This window comes from Lepeophtheirus salmonis, chromosome 10 (assembly GCF_016086655.4).
Source record: "Lepeophtheirus salmonis chromosome 10, UVic_Lsal_1.4, whole genome shotgun sequence".
Taxonomy (NCBI): domain Eukaryota; kingdom Metazoa; phylum Arthropoda; class Copepoda; order Siphonostomatoida; family Caligidae; genus Lepeophtheirus; species Lepeophtheirus salmonis.
The window spans coordinates 1,606,218-1,631,765 of NC_052140.2; the positions used below are offsets into that span (position 1 = coordinate 1,606,218).

The 25,548-nt window shown below is 32.0% G+C and overlaps 1 protein-coding gene across 6 annotated transcripts in view; it reads left to right on the plus strand.

The window, feature by feature from the left end:
• Reph (Regulator of eph expression) overlaps nucleotides 1-25,042 on the plus strand; it is a 72,341-nt gene extending 47,299 nt beyond the window's left edge. For 2 of the 6 annotated variants that reach the window (XM_071891516.1, XM_071891515.1), the window contains exons 5-12: nucleotides 13,990-14,302; nucleotides 14,362-14,451; nucleotides 14,520-14,691; nucleotides 14,768-14,834; nucleotides 19,187-19,476; nucleotides 21,901-22,111; nucleotides 23,904-24,043; nucleotides 24,367-25,042. In XM_071891516.1, the coding sequence (XP_071747617.1) occupies nucleotides 14,614-14,691; nucleotides 14,768-14,834; nucleotides 19,187-19,476; nucleotides 21,901-22,111; nucleotides 23,904-24,043; nucleotides 24,367-24,432 (852 nt within the window). In that variant the 5' untranslated portion in view covers nucleotides 13,990-14,302; nucleotides 14,362-14,451; nucleotides 14,520-14,613 and the 3' untranslated portion in view covers nucleotides 24,433-25,042. Of the gene's footprint in view, nucleotides 1-13,989; nucleotides 14,307-14,345; nucleotides 14,456-14,519; nucleotides 14,692-14,767; nucleotides 14,835-19,186; nucleotides 19,477-21,900; nucleotides 22,112-23,903; nucleotides 24,044-24,366 lie in introns of those variants that run through there. The other 4 variants (XM_071891517.1, XM_071891518.1, XM_040720116.2 and 1 more) reach the window with 4 other exon arrangements.
• The last annotated feature ends 506 nt before the right edge of the window (nucleotides 25,043-25,548 follow it).

Here is a 25,548-nt window from a genome sequence, read left to right on the forward strand (position 1 = left end):
GATAAATGTCTCACTGTGAGATTAAAGGCTTAGTGTATCAACACTTCTTCATGCGGGTCACTCTCCAAAAGAGGTGGGCTGGCTGATTGAATGGTTAGTAAGACCCTCTACAATGTTAAAAAGAGGCTAAACCACAAAGAGACCATAGGGAGGAAGGAGGGCTCCTTAAAAAAGCCCATCATTATTACAGATGCCCTCAAAGATGTCATCTAAAAGGACCCAACCAAGTCTCTGCGCTCCCATGCCAAGAATCATGCCGTTTTCTAGGGCAATCTGAGTACAGACAAATTTCCTCGACAGCAACGTCATCATTCAGGAAGATGGGGTCCTGCTCAGACTGTAAAAGTTACTCAGACCTTCTTAGCTAACAACATCCCTTTCTGGGACAAGATAATGTGGCCAACATACAGTTCAGATGTCAATACCCTCGATTTTTCTTTCTGGCCGCACATCGAGAGGAGGACCTGTAGTATCCGTCACTGGAACGTTGAAGCCATAAAGGCTTCTGTCGACGAGAATTAGGTTGCCATGGACCCGAACTTCATTTAGAATACATGCAACTCTTTTTGCAAGAGGCTTGTCACCATCAGTGAGGCCAATTTAATTAAGATTTTTGTTAAATGTATAGTTAAATAATTTCCTTATTTCTTTCAAAGTATGTAACTTTCAAGTTTCCACTCGATATTTTGTGGTTATTTCCTTCCCCTCACGGATGCTTTCATATAATTTAGTGAGACGTCATGACAGCTTAGTTCATCTTCTTTCAAACATTCTTCCATTTGTCAGGATTACAGCCTTAATTTTTGGTTCCTTTTATTTTTACATACCGAGAGGACATATTTTATACAACTCTAATCACCACCCTCTGTACATATATAAGACCCAATGATGAAATAATATACATGTATGAATAGATAATTACAACTCATTTTGAATGAAGGATTACATAGTTTGAAGTGTTGTTATTGTAGGAAAAATGACTTAAGACTATATTTATGATTGCATATACTTATTAGTGCATACTCAATAGTAAGACGGAAGCAAGGCTCATTGACAGAGATCATTAATAATTATAAGACATATTGAATCTCTTGAGAGACCAATATACATATCATGGGTAGTAGGTCAAAACATCAACCGACAAAATGTCGAATGGACAAAACGTGGACTGACAGAACATCGACCAGAAAATATTACATTACAAAATATGAAAAACACTTTCTATGACATTTCCCGGCCGAGATATTTACCCCACCACCCCTACATAAACTAACAGTAAGGAACCATCACAAACCCCAATTTATACTTACAAATTTTGGGCTATTTCGGGTACCGCATTGTCCTAAAATGAGATGAAACCCACTGCTGTTAATTAAATTACTTTTAAGGTCCCTTCTCAAACCCCCAATTAAAATTAATAGTTATTATGACGTTAATACATTATAAATATTCTTATTTATTTTATTATTTCCTTATACATATAAAATAGAAAATGTAAAATTATAGGAGACATCCCCCCCCCCCTATACATAAACAACAGTAATGGCCTCTCAATTCCCAACCCCCATTTATACCCTGAAAGTCGGGATGTTTTCATGTATTGCCGGGTCCCAAAAAGAGAGGAACCCCACCACCGCCAGAAGATAAGTTTTCTTCAAGGGCAACTCCCAACACCTCAATTTATATCCAGGAAGTTGGATCAGCTTTCGTGTAACGCCCGTTCCCAAAACGAGATTAAACTTGAAACAGCCTCAAACCTCGGGGGGGAATGGAAATGGTTAAGGTGGTTTTTATCCCATTTTGGGATTCGGCGGGACCCCAACATTTGGGATGCAAATGAGGAGTTGTGAGGGGCTCTTAATGGTTGCTTAAATAGTGGCGGTGGGTTTAATCCCATTTTTGGACCAGGATGTACTAGTGCTCAATCAATGGTTGAAGTTCAGTGGTTTTTTCTACGCCTAGCATAGAAAGAACGGAGTACACAATTGATTTCCAAAAATTGGTCATTTGCTTCCAGTATCTGAAGACTTATACAACTCTGCAGGACCCATGAAAAAAAAATTGCCCAGAAATCGTAACAACTTCTGAGTCTAATCAGTCATGTGAAGTTTAAAGATTTCTAAACAGTATTTATATTTTCTAGACTTCACGATGAAATTTGAGCATAATGGCGGCTCGTTAAAAGATAAACTCGCTTTGAACCCCATATAAATTTTCCCTGGATGATCTGTATCTTGTCTTTCATTTTCTCTGAATAAGGTATATACATAAGTAAGAGGACTACTCCGGATATTGCAATGTCATTCCATATTTTTACTCTATCTATGATATTTATATGGTGCTCATCATACCACGACGTAGTGCTAGTGATATATTGAAGGACTTTCCCTTTGGTAGTGTCGATGCCTATCGCTCCATCCTTTTTTGTTACTAAGACTTAAACAAGAGTTGATCTACTGGAGAAAATCTCTTCAAAAGTTATTCTAGTGAAGATAAGACTTCAGTCTTGTTGGTGATGCCCACTAGACCTAAGGGCCCGTGCAGTAGACAGTTAAGTTATCTGCTTAAAAGAGAGCCATTTCATTTTTAGAGATGAAACGTAGGGGTTCATGTAAATATTCTAATGCTATAAGGGAAAAGGTTGGAAACAAAGGTTTTTCTTGCTTGCATACCCGAGTTATCTCAAAATAATCTTCCCCACACAAAGAGCTAAGTTTAGAAGAAGAATATATTAATATAGTTGCAACCATGTCAATCATTTTCAGGGAAAATCTTAATCTGTTTAGCTGCGATAGTATATATTATGTGAGATGTATTCGAATTGTTAGGGTTACCAGGATGGTGATTTACGGTTTCTTTTTTTAAATGCCCAAAATTCTACCGATTATCATCACTGGTGGTGAGTGTACCAAACTCAGAGCTTTGGTTCATTTTCTAAATGATTTTTTTTTGGACTGTTATAGGATGATTGTAAATTTTTAGAAGTGGAATAGTACGGTCCCTTCAGTTGGAGTAATTTTTTCATATTTAATATTTATCTCCTGCGATTACTAATATCTGAAGTCAACCAATGTTCAATTGAATTAGTACTTGACAAACTGATCAAGAATCTCTAATTAGTATGTGCATATCAAATCTGGTTCTCGATCCTTTTCAATTTGTTATTTTTTTACATTTTTTATAACCTTTTGAGTATGAGAAAAATTAATGACCCAGTTAAAAGTTATAAAATATAAAATGTCATTGTTTGCCTATTAATATTTGGATATGTTATTTATTTCCATATATAAAAATTTAAGTACTTAAAATGGATCAATTTGCGCTTTAAAAAAATATATTTATTTACATATCAAATTAATATTGCATTTTTAACAATGTAGACCTTCTAGAACCATATTAAAACATTGATTATGAATGCTTCAAATCGTTCCCGTAAAAAAATTGAGTAACCGAGACGTTATTCCTTTTCAAACAAAACCCTTAAAATATTGAGTTTTTTTTTTTGCTTATCTTTAAATCTCAATTCTCAGTATTGGAAGATTGCATATCAAATATAAGCACATATTTGAAATGAATATAAAATTTTGAAAGAACAAAACTAATCTATAAAATGCATAAGAATCTCACATCGAAAAATCCTCCAAAACCAGATTTTATATTTTAAAAAATCACAACAGATTCATGATCAGCTTGTGAAGTACTACCACAAATTGGAATTTAAAATATTTTTGTTGACTTGTATGATAAAATCTTTTTTGGTTAATTTAAGAGTTTGTTTAAATATTCTGTTCTTGAAGTCATAGAACAAGCCAAGAACATTTTGGCACATGTTAGTTGGGGGCAACTTCAGACATAGGGCAAAAAAAAAAAAAAGAATTCTAATTTGTTGTGAGTTGTAGAAAAGAACAACTGAACCTTACTTGATGATTTGGTTATAAGTTATAAGAGGATCCTAAACCAAAGAATATATATTTTTACTACATTTTATTGATGAGTCGAAGAGGAGCACCTTGGAGAGACTTCCTACGATTCCTTGGCTAAGGTTAAACTCAAAAGAGATGAACAAACAGTGAATAAAGGATCATACATTGGAGGAATTCATTGTATTGATGACATCTAGCTCTATTTCTTCACGAGACGTAGCCAGAGTCACAGATATGAACAGTGATGTAAATTGTGTTGATTATTGCCTGGCTTTTTATTTTAATTTGTAGTAACAAGAAGGAATTTTCATCTTCCTCCCTTGTTACAGCTGATTGTAGCTGATCTCCTCCAAAACATTCAAATTGTCAGGGTTACCATGTTGATTTTTGGTTTCTTTTTTTTTTAAATGCCCATTATACGCACGACTTTCATATGACTACCTCAACACTATCTTCCCTTGGTTTTAAGGATGTTTCTCTTTCTAATTAGTGCTGAATAGTAATTTATTTACCGATTGCTTGTTGCTTCCTCTTTTTATTTTTATTCAAAAAATATATAAACAGACAAAATTATGACGCAATTGCACAAAAAGGCAGTCTCCTCTCCGACTACAAATTCAACTCGGACTCGTAAAAAATGTCTCTTGAATAGCTCTGACTTAAAAAAGGTTAACAGTAGATTAAACAATTACTACTTTTGAGACTTAGTGAGGGTTCGTTTTTCTCCATTCGGTCATAATTGACTTTTTAAGCCAATCTGGTGCGAAATTAGATCGTGAACCGAAATTCAATTCAATATTTTCCCTCCCTTTTCCTATTTAAAAACAAAACAAAAAAACGTGGGACCGGATCAGATCTGATTACTTTTGTCGACCAAATTTTACCACGAATCCACTCAGGCTCATGTTTGAGCGAATTAGTTAAAATTATAAGGGTCTCAGACTGGTGTAGGATTTCCAGACCAAAAACCAACACTGATAACACTAACGTACCGTAAGAACATACATTAACAGGCACGTTGAGGGTAAGTAACTAAGTAAACCAATGACTAATGACTTCTCTTTAGCATTGTAGAGACTACCAACATAATAATATCTAATCTATAGACTATCTTTTACTTAAATAATAAATACATATAAAATAGCAAAATATGTGCCCATCAAATCAAAAGGAAGCTAGATTGATTTATATCAAAATTAAATCAGGATGACATTTGTATTCTTCGATGGCTATCCCTTCATTTCTATCAACAAATTATTCTCATTAAGCCTTTGCACTCTTAAAGTAGCCAAAATTGATCGTCACAATAAAAAATTGATAGATTTTATATTTATTTTAAAGGGACCATATGTGGGTCAATATTATTCTCTGAAATCAAATAAGGGTTTTAAACTATAGTTAACATTCTGGGTTATATTAACTCATCCCACAAAATTGAATAAAAAGTATAAAATTAGCTCCAATGTGACTATGAAAAATTGGACTGTTATATATGAAGTAAAAAAGAATAATTGAGATTTTATGTTTTTCTTGATGTTTGTTTAAGATTGTTTTTATGTTGACACTACATATAGTAATTGATATTTTCTTTTCTTTTGTGTGTGTGTTAATACGTGTCCTGTCAACACAAAAGCAAGCTAGTAAGATCTTTTATCAAGAATGAATTCAAGTATAACTAATTATTTTCCATTTCTACTCATAAAATACTCTTATAATCCTTCAGAGGCGCTGGAAATTGTACCTACTTGAAGGTTGCCCAGTCATAATTAAAGGATACTTGGACCCATAGGTATAGAAGATGCAATAGCATCAAAATAAAGGTTCTATACTATAGTTCAACTCTTAGATATATTAACTAATACCACAGATTTGAATAATAAGCCTATAGTTGACTAAAATATGTCAATTTTTATGTACCTTCGTGCCGTGCGCACTACCCAGGAAATTATTGAATTTAAGACATTGGCAAGGCTTTCAAGGAGTCTGATGAGTTGGAAACACCTGCAAAGAATACCTATTATTGAACTTAGGATTTGTGAGTGATCGCTTAACCACTGAAGATACAAGATTAAAGCAACGTATTGAAAAAAAGGGTAATACTTCAGTGAAAAATAACTACTTTTATTCACATAGATCCTGATCTTCCATTTATGCAAAAGGTTGAATCTATAATCATTGGCGATTATAATGAGATGCCTCCGACTAACTAGACTCCTGAAGATCTTGCCACTTTTAAATCTGTTCCAACTACTAATGTGAACGTTAAACGGCCTTTAAGTATGTTTAAAACTACCAATTCGGATCGAATACAAAAATGAACGGAAGAAATGTTTTCTATAATATTGATTTGTCGATATAATATAGCAAAATTTATTAATGAATTATGATAAATATAAAACAACACTTATTACGTTTCATTATTCTTATAAAACTGTATTTTTCTTTAAAAACAAATTGCTCAATTTTATATTTTTGGTGCTTATTTTTTAACGTTTTAGCGCTCGCTCTTTTTTTGCTCGTTTCGGCCAAAAAAATCCCTCAAAATCCCAAGTCTTCTCATGATCGTATTCAGAGCAAAAAACGGGCGTCATGATGAGAGAGTCCAATAAACGTCCACAGTATATTGTTGACTCCTTCCAGCCTTTTATTGTAGAGTCAGTTCCTCATCAAGGTCTGTGCCAGGTTGGAGGCTGTGATTGAAGCTTTAGGTGGTTGGCTTGAGTAATTGACTTCACTATAATTGACACCGTCATGTAAGAGCAAAATACTTTTGAATACCTGAATTAATTTGGGGAAAATAATGTAATATACGTTATCCTTCAATTTTGAGGCTTTAAAATCCTCATCCCTGAATATGATGTAAGAAGATCAATTGTGACCTTTTCTCGATTTTTGTTCAATATTATTTCTATGTTGACGGGCCATTTATATACTATATATAGAAAGAGAAGTACGATTACTACAATACATACATAACTAAGTAACTAGTAAGTATACGAGCGGGGTTGTTATATTAATAGACAGTAAATACACTCTAAAACATAGAAGTATACAGTATTATTGTTAGGCTAGTTTGTAAGGAATAAAAAACTATAGTAATACATAATAATGTAAAATACACTAACCGCGTGCCTCGTATTTCCCCTTTCTGCCGTAAATTATAAAGTATTAGTGTTGGATTCGAGTATTACTCGAACTCGAACGAAAAAAACTTAAATTTACTAAATAGGGCCGTTTGTTTTTGAAAGTGGAGAGGCAAATGACAAGGGTTACTCTTATTTTTCACGTAATAGTGATTACTGGTGTTGTATCTGTCCTTATTTATGACTGCAGTCTGGTTCAGTCTCGGTCCGGTCCAGTTGAGTCCTGAATATTAGTCCTAAAACTTATAAAGTTCGGTCCTTGATGTCATCACTAACTTTATTTTATTTTTTATTCATAATATTGGCAGTCCGAAGGGCCAACGGTCTAAAGGACTTGACTGGACCGAATAAATAAAGGCTGACACAACACTAGTGGTCACTATATACTTATCCCGGGTGGACCATTGAAATCTGAACACTTACTAATTCAATAATTAATCAAGTTTGAGTTTTTGAAATTAATTGATATTTCGATATATTAAAGAATAAACAATTAGTTTCAAAGCAAAACAAACCTGAGTTCTCTAGCTTACGTACAAGTCCAGAAAATGACACCTGAACGTAATCGACGAATTTCCAGGTATTTGGGCGTCTCCAGGACCGCCGTCAGCAAGTCCAAAACTCTGTCAAAAAGGCCCAACTGTACCGGGAAGAGTAAGAAAGAATGAGAAAAAAACGGCCCGGGCCAATCTTCTCAAGTCCAAGATGGTCCATACAATATATCTTGGGGTTTCACACCAGACTATCCAGAGAACTCTCACTAAAGTGGGTAGAAAGAGCCTTGTGAGGGCGAAAAGGACACTTTTGACATCACCAATGAAAGAAAACTATCTGTTCTGTTGCAAGCTCTTTGGAATGAGTCTTTTGAGTACTTTTGAGCTAACTCCCTACACTTTTTGAGTGCATGTCGAGGGGAAGGCCTAAAGTGTTCAGATTTTAATGGAACACTCGGTATGCTGTCCCTTCAAGAATAAAATAATAATGATAACAGCTTTTGATAATAAAAAACACTGTTCAGATTGCAAATAAAAACAGAGTGCGATATTCCATATTCATATTTGTTTAACATATAGCTACACATATCATACACTCAAAAGTGACTGTTGTCGAATCCTCAATTGTAATCTGAGTTTAACACTTATAACTCCTCTCCGTTACTCTCAGTCATCCTTGAGCACACACATCCTTGGTTACGCTTTATACTCAAAGATATTCCTACGTAGACTTGTAAATCGTAAGCATTTTTGGTATGTAAAACAAAATAACATAAATGTTTGAGAGGAGAGCAGCTTAGATGTAATGACTTCTCACTAAATTGCTATTAGAGCAAGGAAATAAACACAAGTCCCACTCCGTATCAAGCAAGGACATAAGAAGAAATGACTCAGTTGTAGATCCTGAATTCTACAATAACAATCACACACTAAAAATGCCCAAGATTTATAACCCTACCAACAACCGTAATTTAAAAAAAAACGATTTATTTACTGTTTTATCTTTGTTGGCTAACTGTCCTCATTTCCCTGGACATATCTTCTTTTTACATCCTGGTCAGAGGTCCGGAAAAGTTTTTTATAGATTTATTTAATGTCCGTTTTTTATTGGTTAAGTCGATTTTCAGGATGCAAAAAGAGTACAGATGGTCCCCCTAATAATATATACAATATAAAAAAATATATGATAAAAGTCAATTTAAAAATAAAGAGAGATAAAACTCCAATTTTCTTACTATTAAAATTATATACAATATTCAAAATTTAACCTTAAAGTTTACTCATTTCTAAATATTTACCCTCCCTGTCCCGTAAAACTGATACTATTTGGGCCCCATGTCCTTCTTTTGAAAATCACCCTAGCTAAATAATAATTTTAATTTCTCAGAAATTTGTGTGGCAATGACCCCTTTTTGCGTAGACCCCGGCTAAAAATGTTATACTTAAACTCACCATCTCCAGTAGTTGTTTCTATAACTACTCTGTATTGAATCCTCATAAGTAGAGATGAGTAGTTTGTATAATCAAAAAAACTACCTTTAAATTAGAAAAAGAAACATGGTTTCTTTTTTGTTCATTATTTAATTGGTGGTCGTGGTGCTAACTTCTCCCTTTGAAGTAAGCATTATTGCCTATCTTTGGTGTAAATTGTTCTAAAAATGCATTGTAAAATAAATGTCTGAATTTAAATATAATTACAAGATTTTCCCTCCACTAACGTTATTTAAATGCAGAATCCTCTTTATAGTAGTAACTCATTTTCTCCCTCCAAAATCATAAAACATGCAGCTGATATCAACAAGGGTCTTAATTCAGATGTAACATATGTCTTGCTCTCACCTTTTCCTCACGTTCTTTTTTTTTTTTTTTTTTCATTAAAAACTACTAAACCCTCATCATAAGAGCCAGTGAAGGAAAAAAGGTTTTTACAAACTGGGCTGATATTTGAATTATTCTAAACTTTGACAATTTTGAAATATTTTTTTAATGACCTTTTTTTACTAATAACAAATAAACATTTTTTAGGGGCGAAAACAAATTTGGCAACATATTTTCTGTTTTTGACAAAAAACATTGTTTATTCGACAAATTTGACAATATTTTTGTCGGAGGGGTCTTCCCCATAGCATAGCATTCCCCTCCCCCTGTAGTCGATGCCCTGTTTTCAAAGAGTGTTTGAACAAGCCATGGAATACTAATCATTCCAGCGACTTTGCGAGACGGTGTTCTTCTATTTTTGTGGAAATTATATAGACAAGAAGAAATATAATTGGTAGTGGCGCGGCTGTAGAGTGCTGCTATCGCAATTATGTTTTTATTGGGGATCTTGACTAGTGTAACTATGGACGACTACCGATTAATTGCCAGATAATTAATTCAGTACTAAAAAAATTAGTTTGAAGCCCCCCCCCCTCCCTCTTTATAGGGTGATTACGACCCTGTAATATTATAAATATACATGGCAACTTGGATTAATTTAATTTTTGCTTTGTTGTGATTATATACATAAATACAACTGTTTAAAGCATGTAATCTCCTATTACGCAAATAAATATTTTCTAAAATATCCTACATCATTAGATTATTAATTAATTGAAGGGGTCATACTTTTAAATTAATTGTTGAACTTTGATTTTATGACGATATTTTAATTCCCTGATCATGCATTACCTCGAACTCAACCTCAACTTGAATGGAAATTAATAATCGGGACAATACGTAATACTACAGTAAATTCCAAGGGCCAAAACTGTTATATTCCACCCCACCTCCCTCCCTAAATCTTATCTGTGTTAAGTTTATTTTATAGTTTTTTTAAGGTGTTGTGGGCAGGATGGAATATTACTTAGCCCATGGGCCGTAGTTTGTAGACCCCTGATCTACAACAGCATATTATGAAAAATAATAATGAGGACAATTTCTTATTTGAGTTTATAAGCAACTAGCGGTAGTACTTGGCATGGGCAGACTCACACGTAGTTACTCAATAAATAGATGTTCTCTCTTCAAGAATGAAGGAATAATAATAACAGCTCAATTAATATGACGTCATGACTGATGAGCCAGGGAGTACTTTAGTATCTAAAGCGCTACCTGTCTGAGTCATATATACACACGCTCGAAGCTACATGTAAAACACAGGCGATATTAAGGGACGCAGGGGAGGTTTATGGGGTTGCATCCTCCCTTCAAATGAAAGAATATTTGTCTTGACCAAGAAAAAACTATTTATTTGAAAGAAATATTTTAACCTGAGAGCAGGAGTAGGTTTTTTAAGGTCATTTTTAAAACAAGCCCTTCCCCCATTTTCAGTATGGCTGCATTGTTATTTCCGTGATCAAAAGTGATTATTTTCATTCATTCAAACATACATTCATACCGACAAATTTTGCTTTATTAATATAGATCACTCAATAAAAATGTAGAAACAACTACAGGGTATGAGAATAGTCTATTGTCATCGAATATTTTGAATAGCCTTGACTAGGGTTGTATCAGTCCTTTGACATGGGGTCTTAAAAGGGATCCAGCACACTCTACAAACCATCATTGCCACTAATAATAAAGTAAAGTATCTCCGTTTTCCATTTAAATTAGATTAATTAAACTTTAAATATCTTTAAAGCCCTTGGATTTTTTGACATTATTCTTAATTTAGATCTAATCAATGTCTAAATTTGGGTGATTAAAATGATTTATTTATGATGACTTCATTTATCAAAGATCCTTCTATGCCCACCTCTGTTACATAGGTTTATAAATATATTCAGTATGTAATACATTGACTATATCAATGTATGTATACTTCCTCCCCTTTTGAGTAGTGTATGGTATGTTCTTAAACAGCTGATTGCCATGCAATAGTAATTATTGTTATTATTATTGTTCTCCCTCTCTCTCTCTAGAGCTTGAGCTGAAGCATTGCTGGAAAAAGGAGAGAGAGAAGGGAGGAGGAAAACGACGACTTCGTTGTTGAATTACTCCTATTCTATATATAAATTTTATGGACTTAGAGTCTATAACATAATAATAAAGGGCTTTTCGAAATAGAAGATGAAAAAAGAAAGAAAGAAAGAGAGAGAGGCATGAACCAAGAATACTATTACTACTACTACTACTAATTATAAAGCGTTATGATGTGACGTCAGCATTGTTGATGTCGGCCATTTTTAGGGATCTAACCAACCATGTTTTATAACAATAAAAACCTTTTTTTAACACTCATCAAAAAGTGAACTATTATAAATCAAACTGGGAACCAAGAAATTAAAGGACTTAAACCTTTACTCTCAATCAAAAAAATATCCCTCTATTACCTCGTTTTATTATATATCACACGGACCCTAGAATATATTTAAAAACGTTGTTGTATCGTTATGCAATTTTATTTATTATATATTCACCGATAAAAATTAATTATAACAATGGAAGGAATGAGACATGTTCTCGTCCCTAAACAATAAAAAAAAAGTTGTATGAAATTAGACATTTTATAGGAATTTTCAGTATATTCAAATATATATTGTATATCCTTGGTATCAAGTAGTATTCAATCCTAGTTATATGTGTTTTATTTTTAAATCCAATTGATGCGGTTTTATCTAGGTTTATTTCAAATAAAAATATCAACTTTGAGTCCCCAATTATAAATTATGATGCCATTTATGGATGGTGAGTGAAACCACTTTATTATAGAGTTAAGTATTTTCAAATTCACAGCCATAGAGTTCTGAATTGTACATGCCACTTGGCTTAGTTAGGCAGACAAATAATAAATATAATCATATTGAGAAGTTTAATGCAGCTTTTGTGTTTGATCTACTATTAGGCCCTGTTTCTGAGGGAAATACAAAATATTCGTTTTGTTTTACCTTAAACGATATTTTTTGAATACGGCTTCTAGAGTGGAAGAATCTAACAATACCGTTTCCTTGAAAAATAACTTCCACATGTTGCAACTTATATTGTCAGGTTGTACAAATTAAGAGGAGTGAATTTTTACACAACGAATGCGCTCATTTCTCCTTCTCTATGACATAGATCAACATTTTTATCAGTTTGGACTAAGCAGATTTCTTCCTCGAATGGATTCGAAACTTTTTGAATCCTAATAAAAGAAATGCAGCATAGGAAGAAAAAATCAATCGAATCCTTTTAAGGCAGTTTTGGAAAGATACTAAACCTTGAGCATATCAAAGTTAACAGCTGACGCTAATGGAAAAATCTTTTGCAAGCTTTGTCTAAACTATATTTTTCTTTCTCTATGTTTGTATCACAATAAAAACTTTTTTTTTTCGGAATCCACCTCTCAATATCATAATCACGGGTTTGTTCTGGGAGGGGGAGGATTGGAGTTACTCTAGATGAGTCATGAGTTAATAGGGCGATAAAAACTACTACTGAAAAAAAATATTACCCCCTCCCATGGTGATTACAGCCCTGTATCTTAAGGTATAAGAGCGAATAATAAGTTATTCGTACTGTACAACACTTCTTCAACAAGACTGAATACATTCATTTTGTATTTTGGAAAAAAAATGATGGATAGGCTCATTCCACAAATAACATTCATATTTAAAAAATGAACGTTCTTGGTTGTTTGCTTGACGAAATTTCATTAGTATTTGAACAACTATAATACGAGGCACGACGACTTAACAATATATAAATGGTATTAATGTATTTTTCGTTGTTACTTCTTTTTCTTTTTCAGCCCAAATAACCAACCAACCAACCACAATTAGAAGAGTATTTTCTTTAACGGAGCTGTTAGAGGTCAAAGTAGTATCTCCTATATTCATACTTCTCACTTGTTGTAGATAGTATAATATTTTGTCATCTCAATAGTTGTAATATTATAAAAGGATATTCAAGAGTTACTCGCTCGAACTTGTAACATTCATGTACAACATAGACATACATAATAAGCGAGCCGACTCAATCCACAGTGTATTTTGTACACAATAGTATATTGTTAATTTCTTAAGGCATTCCCTGGCATAGTTTTTTTGCAGAAAATGTAGTACGCAAAAAAGGAAAAAAACACAAACGTCATTCCTCTTAAAAATGGTTATTTTACACTACTTAAAAAATTACATCTCCTCCAAGTATTATATATATAGTTTTAGAATGTTTGTAAGACTAAAATGTTCGAGCCGGTACGAGGAAAGTCAGGACTAGCTTACATGAAATATATATATATATATACATATATAACTTTTACATACGTACACACAGTGTGGGGCTCGATTAAAATTATGACAATTCCCTCCTCTTTTTTCTCTCTATGACTCTCACTACAGACATCACTTTAAGAGCCATTGTATGTTCATACTTACCCTAGTGTTCAAACATGATATATACTTTTTATATGCAATATGAAAATAAATTCCTTGTTCAATTATAATTAATATGCTGTATATCCCATAGATACTATGAGGATGATGGCTTTGCAAGGTAGGAGCTTAAAAGAAATGATTGTTAAGAGTAGAAAGGAGTGCGCGAGTAGACGACTTTTTTTCTATTTCTTTTTTTGTATATCACTACACTACGTGTGTGTGTATATAGTGAATTGTGTGGTATGCCGTGTGCGTGTAGAAACTACTACTAGTAGAACTGCTATAGAAGAGATAGACCCGACCGGGTAACGCGTGCTCTTTTTTTGATCATACTACGAACTTACTACTACTAAATATATATATATAAATACATACACACACGTTACGTTTTTTTTCTTTCTCTGGTGAGTATGTGAATTTTACTATTCCATTTTGGAAGAGAATATATTACATTTTATTTAAGTTATTGTGATTGTGGAGAGAGCGAAAGAAGAAGGGATTCGATTTTGAGGCATCTTTGTACAGAAGATTTAATCGTGTGTGTGTTGGGAAGGTAGGTTCGTGATGGACTTGAAGGATCCATGGATCCATTTGACTAATTGTATTTTATATTCCTTTTAGGGCTACTTTTATTCATTCCTCCCAACAACTACATAGAATCATCAAGAGTATTTTGGAGATATCGATAAATTCATAATAAATAATACACTCCAGAATGAGCCTTCAATTCCTCGCTAAAAAGTTAGAGGGTCAGAGTTTGCGTGAGGAGGAGATACGATGTCAAAAGGATCGGGTAAGTGAAGCAGAGTTAGTTCAAGGCTTCCTTTCTTTCTTTCTTTCTTTCATTCATTCATTCATTGATTCTTTAGGAAGAGGATTCGGGAACAGAGTCTGAGGATGATGAAATAGGAGACGATGCTGTGGAAGAAGAAGAAGGTAAGTGTTCGTTCCTTCAAGTCCTCCAAAGGGCTTCTTCTCTCCACTATTGTGTTGTTTTGTCTTCTTCCCCTTGCCTCCTCTCCAGCCCTTCGCCAGCTGGGTTGCCTCTGGCAAAAGGAAGAGGGGGGAAAAGTCAGTCGTTGACTTCACTAGAGGGAATCTGTAGAATCAAGGATTTTGATCTTGAGACACTCTTTTATCCCCTCTTCTGTATTTTGAGAGGAGTAGTGCTTATTTTTTATGAAGGTGAACAGATGAAAAGACTAGAATTGGATCTTTAATGAAACACTCTTTGTACCTCTCTCCCTCAAGCTCTGTATTGAGTAGAGTAGTCATGAAGCTGAACCCAGAGATAAATGCACCCCTCACTATATATTACAAGGAGTATGTTTTGTTCTTTTATATTACACTCTTTGTGTCTCATGTTCGGTTGTAAGATGAGTTGACATGGAGGCGAACAGTTTAAAAGACACTCCTGACACTATGACGTGATCTTTTATAGAAATCTCTCTGTACCTCTCTCTCTACTCCACTATTGAGAGGAGTAGTCATAAAGCTGAGTCCAAAGATAAAATACTGAATCCTGACTTAAATAAGGTTGGTTGATATGATTTTGAGACGTTGTTTATCTCTTTCAGTTGTATATTAATAAGAATATTGCTCATGGAGCTAAACAGATAAAGGACAATACTCCGTCTCTGGCTGTTGAGTATTATCAATGTCATGAAATAAAAATCTTTAACTTCCTTTCACTCCTAGGAAAATGACTATAATTGGGGAGTTGATATTTAGTATTCAACATATACGAGCAATAATTCAGTCCTTGATATAGAATTGTTTTGCATTTGTTTTGTTTTTATATATTTGGGGTCAATATAAAAACAATTTTGAACAATAATGAAGAAAAAGAGAAAATTCAATTTTTCCCCTGCTTTATATTTATATACAATCCAATATTTCATAGATATATTTGAGTCAATGATATGCTTATTATTCAAATTTGTGGGATGAGTTGAGATACCCAAGAATTTTACCTATAGTTTTTTACCTTTACTTGACTTAAAGACTGGTATTTGCCTCGATATGGCCCCTTTCACATAAAATTTATAATTTTTATTATTATTTTGTTATCACGATCAATTTTGGCTACTTGATCTGCAATCAAGGACCAACCAAAGGGCTATTTTGTTGATAGGAATTGGCGATAATTCTTCAAAGAATACAAATGTAATCCAAACTCCATTTATATAATAAATATTCTAGCTTGCTTTTGTGTTGACAGGCCACATACGTACTTTATCTTAACAAAAAGAAAAGGAAAAAGTAGTTGACAGTTGTTAGTTTGTGTCTCTCCTGACTTCATTATTTATCAAATAAGCTTACAATTACTGGTATTTAATAACAATCTGTAACTTGTAACAAACAAAGAAGTTCCTTTTTTTTAAACATATTAAATATCAGTGGCTTAATTATAATGGGAGGAACGTCTGATGTCTCATTATTAAATAGGACGATTAATTAATCCATGATGAACTTTTTATTCCTTTTTAGGATACTACGAGTATATATGTTCAATTTTTTATATCCTATTTATTTCATGAAACATTGATGAATGTCTTTGCTTCTAAGACTAATGTCTTACTTAAATTTATAATAATATATGTGGGCCGTCAACACAAAAGTAAGCAAGAATAATTATTCTCAAAATAGAGTATTTGTATTCTTTGACGAATTATCGTCAATTTATATCAATTATTCTTATTAACTTTTTGAGTGTACTGCAAAGTAACCAAAACTGAGCGTCACAATTAAAGAATGAGAAATTGATAGATTTTATGGGTGAAAGGGGTCATATCTAGGCCAATATAAGTCTCTTAAATCAAAGAAAGGTTCTCAAATATACCTAAAATTATTGGACACCTTAACTCTTCCCACAAATTTGAATATATGAAGTAAAAAAATACAAAATAATTTTCTCATTTTCTTGATTTTTATTCAAGATTGTTTTTATTTTAACGCACAACAATAAAAACAATCCGTGACCATCCAGAATCTTTATTTTTGGGGGGAATTGTGAATTCGTGGTTGTGTTAACCTCTATAACGCCCGCTAGGTTAATGCCTGATAAGAATTTTCTTGCTTTTTTGAAATTTGACTCCTTGACCATTTGTAAAGGTGGGTTACCAAATCTAAAGAGACTATAAGGGAAAGAGGAGTGATGTATATCAATCAAGAATGTTTTTCTTATCCCTAATTCGATTCGTCTAAAATTTTGTATATGCGCTCTGAACGTCTTATGACGGAGATTCATCTAATGTAATTTAATAGAAGTCAACGTTTCGGACGAGGTCATGTATTTTTCTTTAGATTTAACTATATGTTAAATTTAATTAACATAAAATATTAATTAAAATCATATTTCTTAGTATCTTAATCATAATTATGCTCTAAACATTTTTATGTTATTTTAAAACAAAAATACATAACCCTAATTATCTTTGAATGGTATTTATATTCTATATTTTTTGATCGAGGTTACATGAATCCTAAACATAATTCATATGCATAGTTTTTGTGTACTTTTTATATTTAGAAATTTAGAACCATCTTGTCTCCTCTTTCCTTTTTAGTCTCTTTAACCACATCTATCATGTGTATGCACACAATTTATTCCTAAGAAATTTGTAGATTATAATTTTCATAACTCAACAATTCTCCCTTTCAAAATAAAGAGGTTCTGTGATTTTAAATCTTTCTTGTTTAGGGGAGAGAAAATACAGTGTTGGATCGGCTTATAAACACTTAAAAGACTGCAGTCATATCATTCCGGTCCTAATAAAATAACTCAGTCTTATGACCGGTGCTTATCGGTCTTTTTTGGTTACTAAAACAGCCTAAATGATATAATTACTAACTTTGTCCTAACAGCTGTTCAACATAACCTCTTTCAAGGTACAAGATAGCTAAAGTTTAAAGTAGGAGGTGTATGGCTACATAGGATTAATATACGTTCTATCTATCATATATTTTTTTCTTCGTTTTTATATTATTCAATCCTTGCTATGAGTGAAGAATAGCTAGGACTGAAGGACAGAGGTATCGGTCCTTAAGATCATTTGAAAGTTAAAAAAGATCGGACCGACAAAAAAAAAAAAGACTGAAAGGAGGGGGAAATAGACAGATTAGACAATCAGTCCTAGGACTGATCCAACACTTACACGTTAGTCATTTTTATACTTTCAAAATTTAATTCATCATGACATTTTCACTCATACAAACAATGAATATTTTAAATTAGATAACCTCTTTATTTCGAAAGGATAACTAAGCGTTCTGAAGATTATATATGCAAAGTTCTTAGAAATGAACTATCTATTGGTCCGTTCCAAAACTAAATACGTGTAAACGCATGATAATCCCCCATAAAAACATTAATTTTAAAAATAAAATGATTTTTTTATTGAGATTTTTGAGTCTGAGTCATAACATAAAAGTCCATAACTTAATATGTTTTCCTTGAACCTATTCAAGTTTGGTATCAAATCAAACTTCATAAGAAAATTAAGGATTTTTATGTTACATACGTGGCCTGTCACAAAAAACTAGCTGTAATGATTTTTCTCATAATTGAGTGTGGATTACATTTGTATTCTTCAACGAATATTCGTCAATTTCTATCTACGATTTATTCTTATTAATCCTCTCGATGTGTCGCAAATCACACTACTTAAAGTAGCCAAAATTGATGGATCTTATTGGAAATGCCAATCAAGACCAAATCAAGTCTTTAAAATCAAATAAAAGTTCCAAACTATAGTTAAAATTATTCAGTATCTTACTCATCCCCCAAATTTGAATACAAAGCCTATAATTAACTTAAGTATGCCCATGAAATGTTGGGCTACATGTATATATGAAGTAAAAAAATATCTAGACTTTTCTTGCTTTTTGCTCAAGATTGTTTTTATATATGAGCATTTGATGTCCCCCAAGACCACCTCATATTTATTGATTTTTTTGTATGCATGGTCTGATCACCATGTATCACATATGAGAGAATAGTTAAGAAAATCTATCAAAAATTTAGAAATCATGGGGTGTTTGATGTACTCATCTTCGATTTCTAAAATTTAGAATTTCGATTCACTCAAATAAATTTTCAATCGTTATTATTTATGTAGATGCTAACTATTAATTTGCGTCATCTAAGAGTTGAAGGAGGAGCAATTAATTAATGATGGTATTTAGTTAAAGAAACGAAAATCAAAAGAGAATTGTTGTGTTAATGAGACAAATTATATAATTATAATATATATATTTTAACTACTACTCATTTTATTTCTTAATAGTTTCATACACTGGAAGACGATTTGAACTTCACAGAACTATATTTCGACAGTTCGAAGATTCGTCTTGTACTCCTCCTCCTACTGGAATTAGTAGTAGTAATAGTCTTTGCTCACAAAATGAAAGAAGCACATGTGATATAGATGATAATTATTCCTCAGAAGAGGAGCTCAAAGAAATAATCAGTGAGAAGCAGCCACCAGGCTTTTCGGGTACATCTACCTCGTCTACCAGCGTCGCAGCCGAAAAGCGTAAATGGTCCGAAATAGACGGGTCGGACTCTGAGTCTGAGGTGAAATACATTACGTCATACTAAAAAAACTATAGATATATATGTTGTGTAGAAGATTTCCATTTCTTCGTCTTAAAATGCATTATTTAATATTTAGATTGGTCATTCTAATAATTATCAACTAACTATACATTGGTTATATCATTTCATTTTTATATATTAAAATGATAGGGTTATTATCTATTTATAAGTGATGAAACTGTGATTATTTGAACTTTATACTGTGCCACAGAATACTTATATTCAATAATTTGTATTTAAACAGTACATTATCATCCATGGAATATTCAATTGTTGCATGATCCTCATCCCAAGTACTGTAAATCCTTCATTTCAAATTATTCATCTCATCTTTTTGGGTGCAATTTGTACACAACATATACACCATGGAAAAAATAAAGCTCCTTGTTGTATCTTCATTTGACTGGTTCTTCAAATTCCAAAAATGCACTTTTTCCCCTTTGAAAAATGCATTGCAAAAAAAGTATAGATCTTATGTTATACATACATAAAGGATAAAAATGTGAGCGGTAGAGCAATATTTTAAGGATATTCCTAAGGATCTGAGGATCTTTTTTGCAGACCGAAATTAAAATCGTAGACAAACATTTCCTTTTCTTTTATTTGATTTTTGAATGAAACTTTTTATTTAAGCAAGTATGGACATTTTTTTCTCAAAAAGGAAGTGCTTCGGCTGAGAAAAAGGTTGTATTCTAATAGATTTTAAACATATTTTCTTTAGTTTCTCTATATATAATAGAACAATAATGTGTATATTAAAGTATCACAATATATTTTAGTTAATTTGGTCAAGATTTGTGAATAATTAACCTAAAGTCTAGAATAATGAATCCTCTATTTTTGAAAAAAAAGAAGATTGATTGGGGAAAAATTGATATTAACTACGGAATATATTTATTACTAACAGTTGAAATTGATCAAAAACACTCTTAAATATGATAATAAATAATTATTAAATATGAAATATGATAATACTTCATATTTTCCTATTAAAAGGATTAATTTTCTCTGGCATTGATTAAATAGTGTAAAGAATTGCTGTGTTCATATGATCACGGTAGGCGTTAATGGGTTAATAAGAGACCAAAAGTTCAAAGTATAACCGTCTTTTCTATCATTTTCAGACCGAAACCCAACGCTCTCTTCATGTTGAATCTGAGTGTTTCTATTTTTCTTTCTCAAACTAATTATGTGTATGAATGTGTAAATATATTTTGCTCTTATCACAAAGTTAGAAATTTTCTTGTAAAATAGAACAAAAAAGTCTGTCATGGTGTATAAACTATAAAAGTTTAATTAGTTATTATTAATATGAATTTATACGAATTCAATGCAACAACGTTGGCATGTAAGCACTTGTCTTAAAGACTTTTGTTCTTCTTTTGAGAGAGAAAGAGAAAAATACTCTAATTAACTTTTATTATCTTGATCAACCTTCTTTTTCCACTCGTAATGTCCCAATACACATCATTGTCAAACCTCTGAATTAATGATCATGTAGATTTAAAATGAGATAAATTAAAACTAGGATAATAATTAATTATAATTTTCTTTTATCAAAAAAGAAGTTGCTGATGTATCTTTACTTATAATATGGCAAAATTATAATGATCAATTTCTCTATATTATTAATAATCGTGTATCTATGTATCACAGTTTCGTTCTTTGGGGCTAACAGGCTTGCCCTTAAATGTGGCATGTGAATACTTTACTGAGTCCTAAGTAACCGGGTTTATTAAAGTTATCCATTTTTTGCAATAAATCCTTCAAATAGTAACATACATTATTTATTTAACTAATGACACAATTTTGTTTATTAAATTAAGAATATAAGAGGGAGTAATTATATATCTACCGCACTCCCTTTGTATATCCGAATATCCCTTATGAAGGCTGTTAAATAATAAAATATCTTCTTTTGAAAATATATACATTTTATTATATAAAAATCCTGGGAATATTTCAAGAAACTTTTGTTTCTTCCGATGTTTTATTAGGAGGCTTTTATGTTCTCAAAATGAGACAAAAAGTTTTAATTTAAAGAGTTCATTTTATTGTAAGCCAAATCCGAACAAGTTCGAGTACCTTTTTTAATTAATTCATAACAAGTTTTAACATAATTGATAATCAATTATGTATTTAGGATTATACAGGAATTTAAATTTTAAATATATAATCCTCTCATTACTACCCCCTATAAAACTATTTTTTATCAATTTCAGTAAAGTTATTTCTCTCATTTTAAAGTCAACAAATACTATACTATTAGTAGTATCGTTTCTTTCTTCAAGAAATTATTTTATGTTTTACAAAGTTAACTTTAATCACTAAAATAAAAACGCACACATTAATTAATAATAATTTATTGAACTTAACTAATTTTTATTATTTGTTTCCGTCTAGACTCAATCTCCTGCATTTGTGATAAGGTCAGTTAGTTCCAGCTCAGTGGAAGATGAAAAATATACTCTTGGCGTTACAACTCCGGTCCAGTTCCGTACTTCACCCCCTCTTGATGTACATAGGCCTCGCCAGTCTCAATCTCCGCCACCCAAATTCTTCCATCTATCTTCTACTACCTCAAGTGAGCCAGGACAAAGTTCAGATATTCCGAGTAAGTGTGTTTCTATTGTTTCATTTGTGGCCCGTCAACACAAAAACAAGCTAGGGTGTTGTTGTTTTAAAAAAATATGGAATGAGGATTATATTAGTATTCTTTGACGAATATTCGTCCAATTTCATCAACAAAGTATCCTTAATATATTTTTGGATGTACTGTTAGTAACACTTCAAGTAACCAAAATTGATCATTACAATAAAATAATGAGAAATTGTTAAGTTTTATGTATTTGAAGAAGTCATGTCCGGGCCAAATTAAGTCACTTAAATCAAATAAAGTTTCTTAACTATAGGTAAAATTATTGAGCATCGTAAGTCATTTCAATTATTTGTATATAATTCCTCAAACATCTTGATGAAATGTTTTTATATGTGAAGTAAAGAAATGAATTCGGTGTTTTTCCTTTTCTTGATTTTTGTTCAAGATTGATTTCATCTTGAAATTTTAGTTTGTCCTTATTAGTATAGATATTATAAAGAGAATAAATAATAAAAAGAGTGATTTGTGCAGGAGAGAAATAAAGTAAATAGTAGTAAATACTATATTTCTTTGCAAAAAAAGGCTTGAAAAATCATTAAATATTATTTTTTGGCAATGGTTTTTAATTATATACTAAAGTAAAACTATATATTTGAATAATTAAATTTAAAAAATATGACATTTAATTTGTATTAATCTATATTACAAACTGTTCACAATCCACGAAATTAAAGATTTTCTTAAACAAGTATGCCATGTTATAATATGTAATTTGCTATGTGTCATTCTAAAAGTGTCTATTTAAAAAATTATATATCTGATAAAATCATTACTGAAAGCAGCATCACATGAAGTTTTGTCAGTTATGCAACAAAATTATACTCTACCCAGGGATTGCATTTAAAATAAGTGATAAATTAAATGGGTATCAATTTCTGGTTATTTCATGTGTATTACTTAATATACACTTTTTATAGTTCAACGTATTATTTAATTAGTGCAATCTTTTTAGAGCATAACCAGTGAGGAAAAAAAAAAAGACTTACGCGCGTACTTATACTGTCTATCCAAATTAATATTAATTCAAGTAACCCCTGTTCTCCTATGTGTGAGCCATTGTTTTGACTTACAATTTGTATATCTCGCCTAAATATTATATTACTCAGGTTTTGTTTGGGTATGTTAAAGCGATTTGTAAAGACTCGGGATAGGTCGACTGTAATTGACTTAAATTATTTTATAGTTTAGAAAACAGGAATTTTTTATTTATTTTTATCTTGATGAAAATCATTACCAGCATTGTATACTACTTTATGCCAATGATAAACTGTCATATTTGAATATAATCAAAGTGATATGTACTGAAAATCCCCAAGAATGTCTAAAGATGTACAATTATTTTTTGGTTGATAAATTAGGTACGAGAAAATATCTTATTCTTTCCATTGTAATCGTTAATAGTTGAATTTTATCTGCAATATGGAAATAAGATTCTATAACGATGTAAGACCATTTTTTTTAAATATATTTGAGGGTAAGATTAAACTAGGAAATAGAGGGATATTTTGATAGAACTGTACGGTTGCCCCAATTTGGCATTCAATAGTCTAATATATTCCTAAATATTGATGGAAAAAGTGTTTTCATTGTTATAAAACTGGGTTGTTTAGAGGCCCAAAATGGCCGATGTTAATATGTCACACGAAAATGCTCAATTCAGAATTAAATAGAAAAGGTTGCACTGGCCTACGAAAATAATATTATTATTGTTTTATTCCATAAGCTTATCTTACTTCTTTTTTTTTAGTAATTGGAGATCAATCCAAAAGACACCATCGTCGTCACTCTGGAGATAGCAGACATTATTCTCCGAGTAAGCGTCATCGCTCTACGCCAAGACCTCACAATATTCAAAGACCTTGTCTGGATTTTGAGAAAATGCAACAGGTAAGACTGCATATCAAACCCCTCGATTAGTGATCATTGCAGAGCCCCTTTTTTTTTGGGGGGCAACTTATTGTATTTGAATGTTAGGGATTTCTTGACATCCTGGTAGAGTCGAATCTAAGATCAGTGTGCGTGGCCCTTTTATTTTTAAAGGAACATTTTTTATCAATCTTTTAATTAAAAAAATTCCAAGGGGGGAGGATAGGTAGTGGGACAAGTTCCCATTAAAACCATATGAGTGGAGACCTTTTGGGAATCACTTTCATAGATTACTGACGACTCATATAACTTTGTCTACTACATACATTCCTTTCTTTTTTCAGATTAAGAAACGGGTAGTGACATCTTGGCGCCCTAAAGGGACGGAGCTCTCTTTATTCTGCTGGTGATAAAAATGTATAAAAGTTTATTTCCAATAATACTGATAAATAGTTGTCTACACACGTGCTTCCTCCTTCGTATACACGTGTGTCTACTCACAAAGCTATCTTTCATTTCGACAACTACAGTGACTTAATTATTTAAGGATTTAATCACATTTAAGGAGGAAGGAACGAGGAATTCTTCAAAATTTTCTAGCAAGGAAAGCTTGCTGCTTGAGTTGAAGATTTTATTTAAACCAGAATTCAGTTTTAAAAACATCTTTTCATTGTCTACTTTTTTGTCTTTCTCATTTGTTATTTCATTAACATTATTATTGCTTATTTTTTTATTATTTTTTTAGAGGGGTCACCTTTACATACCATAATCATTATCATCCAATTAATTACCTATAATTCAGTAACTTACGTTTTCGTCTTATTGTTATGTATGTAATTATTATTTTGTGTTTGGTTTGATGTTTTGTCCTCCCATACTTAGATTGCCGGGCCACTACTACTACCACCACTTTCCAAAGGAATTGAGTTCTAATTTGTTCATGATCATTCAGTGATATGATTTGTTATATATTTTTTTTTATGTTTAATTAATACACAAGTTGTAAATTTATAAAATGAATCAATCAGGTTATTTTAATTATTAAAAAGTTACATACAGTTCCCACGGACACTTGTTCTAAACGTGCCATCTGCACTAAGCTGTTGCTTTTTCAGTTTCTACTTCATTTACCGCCGTTTAATACAGATTAAACTGTATATACAAAGCATTATTAGTGTCGCTCAATAAATTATAGTGATCTCTCGCTCACTGCCCCATTTTGTGTGCGTACTGCCGCTCGTTTTTAGAATCAATGAGGGTCTATGCTTTAAAAGTAAGCGTCGAAACACGTCTTATTTGTATCCTTTTCCCCACGTAAGGTATCGCTTTTTACGTTACCAGATCAGCTAACGTTCCTTAATCTTTTCTCTTCATTACTTATGTAATTTTTCTCCCATTCGCAGAGTTCACCTTGTACATTCATTTAAAAGAGTAAATATGTTGGGTTGCATAGTTATGTAGTAATACATCCCTAGCAGTAAAAAAAACCATCACCATGCCAATATGTTTTGGATAAATATTCATCT